Below are 8,603 nucleotides of genomic sequence, written 5' to 3'. Positions count from 1 at the left end.
TTTCACTTAATCATTTTGATTCTTCTTTGCTATGCAATTGTAAGATTTCCTTCACAAATAAGTTACTACTAGTAACTGCCAGTACTGTGGTTTCATGACAACATACACTCAGCACTGCCTTTTAACTATTGTGATACATGAAATGAAAGATTGGCTATAATAAAATGCAAACTGGAAAGCCGAACTCTGGAAGGTGTCTGTGTGTGTAATAGACCAAGGGGCAGAGCAGCAGTTACACAGTACACACACATGCGGAGTTGCGGACACTACTGAGCTCAGAGTGCGGCGCCGCTATCACTCCAGCAGCAGCAGCAGCAGCAGCAGCAGCAGCAGCAGCAGCAGCAGCAGCAGCAGCAGCACAGAGCAGAGCAGAGCATTGTGGGAACTGACGGCGGCTTTCGGCGCGTTCTGTTAAAATGGCGCCGCTGGGTGACCGTTAACGGCTGACTGCTGACAGGAGCTGACGGAGCGTCGCGCAGACCGCACACTCTCAGCATGGCGGCGCCGGACCAGAAGTCTCCGAACGTCTTGCTGCAGAACCTCTGCTGCCGGATACTCGGCAAGGGGGAAGGTAATGCGGGCCGCACGCTTCCATTCAGCCAGCCGCCGCCTCGTCCTGTGTCTGTGGCACCCGGCTGCGGGTTGCACACCGGCATTGGGGTCTCTAGGCACCGCGCGTCGTCGTTCTATAGCCTGAGGGCCGGTGCATTATGCGAGTTGGTATTGCTGGGTCTGCAGGCTCCATATCACGCACAGGGCTGCGTCCTGTCCTACGCACTCATCACACAGGGGTACATGCATCACATACACCTCTTACATGTGACAGGTGTCACGTTAGTGTATGTACAGTCTATACATCTCCTTTATGTCTTTATAGACATTTGATGAAACTTTAGTTAACATTTAAACACAGAAAAGGTGGTGTTGCTCATAGCAACCAAATGTTTACTTTAATTTTCTAGGCTGTTAAAAAAAATGCTGTTACAAATGGTTTCTATAGCAACTGAAACTGTATTGCCCTCTTACATTAGATGTTTCATTGTGTGTCCTGTCTACAATGGCACACACACACACAGATCAATGTTACACTAACCAGTCTGGCCATTTCTCAGTTATGTGATGTGTTTACTACTGTATAGTCCATAACCCTGCCAATGCTTTGTTTTTCATGACTTTCAGTAGCTCGCATGCCTATTTTGATTTATTTGTACATGTTCATATACCTTCCACTACCGATATGGCATGCTAATTGCTACGGTTATATTTTTAACTAGAGTAGGACTGAACCATAGCACACTTGTTTTGTTACCTAGCCATCTAACGATAGATTTCTGTGTGGCAGGTTGTGCAGGCTACTCCTCAGACCACAGAACTGTCAGTGGTTCCAGCATGTGCATCCTGTTCTCCCCATGAAATCAGAGAGCTGTCACTGCATTCTGATATTTGCAATCTAGCCGTCAGTTCAGTGTTTCTTAAATATACGTTCTCAAAACATCCTAAAGGGGGTATTTATCAGAGTGCTATGGGTAAAAACCGTACCCAGACAAGACCCCAGACTGCCAGACCAGATATCAAATTCTGCAGTCCGGAGCTTGTAGTGTCTGGTCTGGATGGTGTCCTGTCTGGAGGGGGCTTCACGTGACCGCTCTCACCAGGGAGAGGAGGAGGAGGAGGAGGAGGGGGGAGTATAAAGCCTCCCCGTATGGTCCGGGCATGTCGCAAAACCGGAATGGTCCGGACCACACAGGGAGGCTGTAATCTCCCCTTCCCATGTCCCTGATGAAAGCTATCACAGTTATCCCCCCGGACAAGACACCCCCCGGACTGAACACTACAAGCTCTGGACTGCAGATTTTTTATGTCCAGGTCCGGTTTTTACATAGTCCCTTATCAGAGATGGCATTAGGTAAAGTGGACATAAAGCACTAAACAGTATGGAAGCCAATTTTTGCAACTGTGTATCCCCAAATATCGAGAAACTATCTCAAAATATTGACTTAGTATCTGAAAATATTGAGAGAATTTCTCAAAATATTGAATTTGTTTTTCAAAATATTCAGTCCACAGATGGTATAATATGGCAAAGTGGACTTCTGCTAATCAACCCCCCCCCCCTCACATATTGGCAGGTGTTACCTGCAGAGTTCTCGCTAATGAGGACAATTCCCTGCCAGATTTGGGATAAAAACATGCTCCTGGGATTCAGTTAGTGAATGACCACTGCCAATCTCAGGGTCCATAGTGACTTGCAATCCTCTCTTGTGGTGTAGGTGGGTAGTGCTGCTGGTTTGTGCTGCACAACGTGAACCTGACATTATGCTGCGCATAGCCAACAAGGAGCCTGGCTGTCTGCTGAAGGTGGTCAACACTGCTTGTCATTAAAAATGTGTGAAAAATTATGGTTAAAGCAAGATAATGATGATAATGTTTATTTATAAAGCGCCACAAGGGTTCTGCAGCGCCTGACAATACACAGATGAGCCAAAAAAAAATCAAAGTAGTGATTGATAGTACAAGTGCAAGTTAGGACAAACACATGGTAAATAAAAGACTGTTGCAGCAGCGGTTAGAAAAGCACATGAGGAGAGAGGGCCCTGCTCGAGAGAGCTTACAGTCTAAAGGGATGGGGCAGACAAACTTGGGTGACACATTAGGGATAGAAGAGAGCATAAACAGAAGGTTATGAGAAATGGTTTGATGCTAAGGAAATGGTTAAAATAACAGCACTTAACTGATATATCCCTTATATCTGGCCACCTTCTTAAGTTACTGCATTACATTCCTTGGTCTCCCACCTGTTCCCACAAGGTGGTGTGGGATTCAGTTATATATGTTGTGCACATTGCGGCAAAACGCAGCTGCGCACATATCTGGTTACAGTGCTGGCTACGCAGTTTCTCCCTTGCACCTCTATGGTGCGCAAGTTATACTTCTGATGCTGGTGGCACATCGTGTATTACTGAAATCCCCAGGAATGGCTAAGTGGGCAGAATGGAAAATTGAGGCAATCCATCCCAGTCATACTCGCCATATGTCTGTTTTACAGTATGTAGTCATTTCAATGTTTTGAATGTGGACAGTCACAATTTTGATAATTACACTACAAAAGTGCTATGTGGGATATACGATTAACTGCAGGTAATGCCCCCAATAAGCAGCCCCCAGAGACCTGTTTTGCATGATAACGTATGCGACCATGAACGTACTCCGTCCCATTTGTTATTATCCGGAAATGGACCATTTACTGTACGTTATGAACTGGCCTAAATTGAATAGATCGATCATTCTAATGGCCTGTTTTTGCAGTACAGTAAATTAGCATCAGCAGCTGGATAACCCACTGTATTATATCATGTGGATGTGACAATTGCCTTACTTGGTAGCCTGTATATTATTAATAGCTGCTTGATTAGATCCCTAAACTGGGGAAAAAAAATAACTCCCTGGGGGATTTCAGTTATAAGTTGTGATAATTAATGGACGCCCAATGTATCAATTCAATTTTTCTGGGTGCAGTAACTACTGCAAATTAACAAATTACAATAAGTGGGTGTCCATTAATACAGGTTAGTGTCAGTGGCAGCAAATGGTGCTGCTGGAAAAAAAACAGTGACTCCTCCTCTGTCTGCGGCAAGTTAAACATTGTGACTGGTTCTGCAGCCATTACGCAGTCACTTCATTGACTGAGTACGTAACGCTGACTGACTACGCTGGGCGCCAGAACACTACGCCGAATCTGACAGATACGCTGACTTCGCTGGCCGCGGGAACACTACAACGAATTTGACCACACAGCTACGCTAACTACGTAACGGGTAACGTAATAATACACCAGTACCCTTCTGTTTAGCTGTGATGTTTTACTTGTGTACTTAACACATGCTACAACCAATAAAAGGGCAGAATTGTTTCCTTTTGGCACATTGATATGCAATTCTGCATTATTTATTAACAGTGTATCTAATGTCACCACTATTCAATGTACAAGTAGTTCTGTCTTATTGTCTGCTCATATTGCTTTGTATTGAATTGCAATGCAATGTGGAATCGAAGTGCACAGACTTTAAATGTCATGAATAATATACATTTCACAAGAAATAAAGCCTTACAGAATTTTGTTAAGCTATGTCTTAATGCTGTTTCGGCAAGAGCTCTTTTTCTGAAGAAAACTGCATAATAGGTATTATTTTGCAAATGGTTTTATTAAGAGGTTTCCTTTTTGTTTAACACATGTACAGAGTGCATGCAAGTACTATAAAATCTTGGTGCCAAATAATGTTTAGCAGCAGTTCCTAAACTCTGCATTCAAGGACCCCTAACAGCTCACATTTTCAAGGTCGCCTATCATGTGCACAGATGTGTTCATCACTTACCTACTCATTTTAAAAGGGCCACAAGTGGTGCTAATTATTTTACTTATAAATGTTTGAGGAGAGACCTGTAAAATGTGCACTGTTGGGGTTCCCTGAGGACCGAGTTTGTTAACCACAGCTCTATAGTAATGACCAATAACACAATGGAAAAGATTCAATTAGCCACAGAGTAATTCAGAGGAAAATGCCTAATTATTGAATATACCAGATGCACAACGAGGCAGCTAAGTAGAGCTGGTGTAAAATTGCTCACTATGCATTACTTATGAAGATAAAACTGGACTAAGCACCATGAGCATGAGCAGTGCTTTCCAAACACTGTCCTCAAGGTACCCCAACAGTCCAAGTTTTTTTTTTTTGAATGCAGCAATTTTCTCTTGAAACTTTTTTGTTTACAGGCATAAATGTGCTCATACAGTATAACAAAACATACAGAACAATGCTGTGTCCATGAGTAATACCGTGTTCAGACTGCAAATGCAGGGTCGCATCAGGACTTTGAAACAGTTCAGTCCTGATGCGACCCTGCATGTGTGGTCTGCTAACATCTCATCAGTAAACTGGCAATATTGCCGGTTTGCTGATTTCATTTGGGGCGTGGAAGAAAGGGCAGGGGAGGAGGCAGTGCTTACAGCTGCTCCAAGTGTATAGTGTGAATGGGAAACGGGTCACTCTGTTTGCGGTAACTGGTAACCCCTTTCACATTGCACCAATTACTGGGTCGAATCAGCATGAACCCGGTAATTAGGTGCAATGTGAAAGAGGTACAATAAAATGTGTCCCAACATAAAATAATAAACATTTCCTATTGTTATTAATCAAGGTGTCTGTCTCTTGGAATATGCGTACTGCCCACATTGCCACCACATCTTAATGAGACAATTCTGTGCATTATGCATAATCCCAGAGGTTATCCATCGAATGGAATGGTAATATTAATAGGTACTGTGTCAGTCGAGACATATCAAACAAAATACTGCTACTGTAGTACCTACTGTACCATTCCTATTTTAAAAAACTTGGTTAACATTCCAGGTTTTAAGAATATCTATGCTTATACAAAGGTGCCTTTTAAATTAGTACATTAGTCTGTTTAGGTTATACATCAGGGTTTCCTAAAGCGCATATTTTACTCTAAATTTGTCACTGGGAGCCAGAAGGGCTGAACTGAAGGGGTCCCCTAGGATACTGTGCTGCAGCAGTGAGCCATCCGTGAGCCAATTGCAAGTGGCTTGTTTTACAGGTTGCCACACCCTGCCCATTTTTATTACTTCTAAAGCCGTGCGGCCTGCCTTTTTGAGCAGGTTTCACTGTGCGCTCTTCCACCACCCCCCGCCATGCTGTGTAATGCTGGCCACACATCAGAATAACTTTCCTCCAACCATCCAACTAGTTGCTTGGATGGAATAAAAATATGGTACTGGATGGGAGCAAAGGACAATAAGAAATGTGCTCACAAACCCAGGAAAATGGACAAAAACATTCAGTCAAATTGTTTAAATCAAACAGGTTCAACTAAAGTACCGTGTCTGAGCGACAGTTTTTGTCCTTTCCCAGATTTTGGAAGCAAATTGCTGAAGTAAATATTACATTTGCTCCCATCCAGTACCATATTTTTATTCCATCCAAGCAACTGGTTGGAGGAAAGTTGGTCTGATGTGTGGCCAGCATTAGTGCAGTCCGCTGTTGAAAGCAGGGGGACGGGATTGGATTGGACAGGATGCTGCTGTAACAGTTGACACCTGCACTCAGCAGAAGAGGTGAGGGGACTGGATGTGGCTGGAAGAGCTGATACGCTGCTCACCTACTCTGCTGAGTGGCATGTCCGCTTTTCCAGTCCCCTGGGCAACGCTCACGAAGTGACCATTTGGGCAACGAGCATGAAGGTAAGCAGCACTTATGTCATATAAGTCTTCATTCTAGCACCCTGCTTGAAAAATCCTTGCAGTTCCTCGTTCCTGCCTGGGCTGTCACTGTCTGCGGTGTTTATTTCTACAACAGTCTGGTTTGTATCAACATTGATATACAAACCAGACTATTCTTGATGTACCACAGCAGACAGCGACACCCCAGGCAGGAAGGAGGAACTGCAAGGATTTTACAAGGAGCAGGGTGCTTGAATGAACACTAGTATACTATGTACTGGGCATAACAGTGTGTGGTGTAATGTGAATTGGTACTATTATGTGGCCATTCCTGGGAGATACTGGATAAGTCCTTCATCTACAGATCGCAGTAATCTGGTGGGACAGTATGGAATCAGAAGCTGCTTCAGGTGCTTTGGCTTTGGTCATAATTTGCATTTAGCACTTAATGGAAATAATGGGTCAGATGCTCTAATTCAATTTGTATTTTGAGTCGTGCAGAATCTCACTTTTGTTTTTTTGGGGGGTGGGAGGGGGAGCAGTTGTTTAAATTGTCCTGAGCATGTGTGAGTAACTTTTTTTTTTTCTTCTCCCCTTTTAGCGGATGTAGCCCAGCAGTTCCAGTATGCAGTTCGTGTAATAGGCAGCAATTTTGCTCCAACTGTGGAACGAGATGAATTTCTTGTCGCTGAAAAAATAAAAAAAGAATGTAGGTACTTCTTAATCTTTTAAGAGCAGTTGCCAAATTATATTTCAGGCCATGTTTGATGAATGTTTACTTAAAAACTAGCATAAATTTAAAGTGGCAATCCTACATCAATCTTTATTTTTTGTATATTGCAATTTAAGAATCATGTAAGCATACATTTTTTTTTTTTTTTTTTTTTTATTAAAATTTTTTTTTTAAGATCTAAATAGACACAAGCACACAATTGCCCCTCTGCTCCAGGTGATTTTTAAAAATATTAAACTAAAGCCCTGTACACACGCTTAGATTTGCTTTACATTTGATGTTCGATTCGATTTTCTATTAGATCTGGCATTAGATCATCCCATTCGATTTGGCATTAGATCTGTACTTTTGCATTCATTTCGATTTCACAATGTAGGCGCAATGTACTCATTCGATTTACTTGATCGAATTTGCGATTTCCTTGGCTGCACAGTAGATTTTTCTATTTGATTTTGAGAAAACGGGAGCGCGCATCGAATCAAATGCAGATCGAAAGTGTCCTAAAAACCATTAGCTGTGGATTCGATTTTGCTTCTATAAGCAAAATCGAATCAAAAACAGGGAAAAATCTAAGTGTGTGTACACAGCTTTAGATGAGAGATGGGTGGGAAAGGGAAGAGTTTGGAAAACAAATGAAGGCCAAATTCAGTCCTGAATAAACTAATTCACCTAGTGTAACGTGAGTATGAAGGAGAATATTTGTCGAGGAGGTGTCCAGATAGAACTACATTTTCTGTAATTAGAAGATCCGGAGTGTCAAGTCATCCATGGTCATATAAAACTCGAATCTTCTGAACCATTCCACTATTGAAGGGAGAGTTGTGGATCTCAAATGAACTGAAAGGACAGCCTTAGTGGCACTGTTTAAGTGCTTCAGATGTGATTTTTTATTTTTTTTTATTTCAATTTTTATATAGGACCATCAATCTTATTAAGAAGCCTAGACACTGGTTCTGTGCTAACATCCTGACCCATTATTTCTTTGGTCAGAGAAATCTTAAGTTCCAAAAGGAACAAAGTGCTGCACCTTCCACCAGATATTAAAGGGGGAGCCAACAGCCGAGTTATATCTGACCCAAGAAGTGAGTACCCCTGGATACATCTTAGCCAGTAATGATGAACATCTGTACCATCGAGCCAGTACCTTAAACTGTCTCCACTATCGAACAGCTAGCAGAGGAAGACATAGTAACTTGACAAATCTTATCCCAGTCCTTGGGACTCGACTAAATACTTTGAACTTTCTCCCAATTTGAAGTGACTCGAGATAATGTTGAAAATATCTTCTATAACAAGTTTATAACCTGTTGGATGGAACCTAACCTGACATAGGGATTCAAAAGTTGAGGGAGTCCCGTGAGGTTGTATTTTTGATAAATGTTTAATAGGGAGATATTGCCAAATAGAATGAGATACCAGCTGGCCAATGCCTATCACCCCAGTCTGTGTCCCCAAATGAGAAGGAGAGGGAGTCATCCAAGGGAGAAAATCCAATTTGGGAAAGAGTGGGTCAGTGAAGAAAGTGGAGAAGTAATAAAAAAAAGTTTTTTGTCATAGAGATTTCCAAAGTACCAGTGTCGGACCCGCGTTGGTGTGCGTAACTAAGAGAAGGACCCTAAGCCAGGATGACAC

The 8,603-nt window shown here is 42.4% G+C and overlaps 1 protein-coding gene across 1 annotated transcript in view; it reads left to right on the top strand.

The window, feature by feature from the left end:
• Positions 1-364: 364 nt before the first annotated feature.
• TUBGCP3 (tubulin gamma complex component 3) overlaps positions 365-8,603 on the top strand; it is a 161,076-nt gene continuing 152,837 nt past the window's right edge. Inside the window, exons 1-2 of the mRNA XM_083168687.1 lie at positions 365-571; positions 6,840-6,947. Coding sequence (XP_083024813.1) covers positions 496-571; positions 6,840-6,947 — 184 coding nt within the window. The 5' untranslated portion in view covers positions 365-495. The remainder of the gene's footprint in view (positions 572-6,839; positions 6,948-8,603) is intronic.

Source organism: Crinia signifera, chromosome 2 (genome assembly GCF_055691185.1).
Source record: "Crinia signifera chromosome 2, ASM5569118v1, whole genome shotgun sequence".
In the NCBI taxonomy this organism is placed as follows: domain Eukaryota; kingdom Metazoa; phylum Chordata; class Amphibia; order Anura; family Myobatrachidae; genus Crinia; species Crinia signifera.
This window is presented reverse-complemented; position numbering and strand designations above follow the sequence as displayed.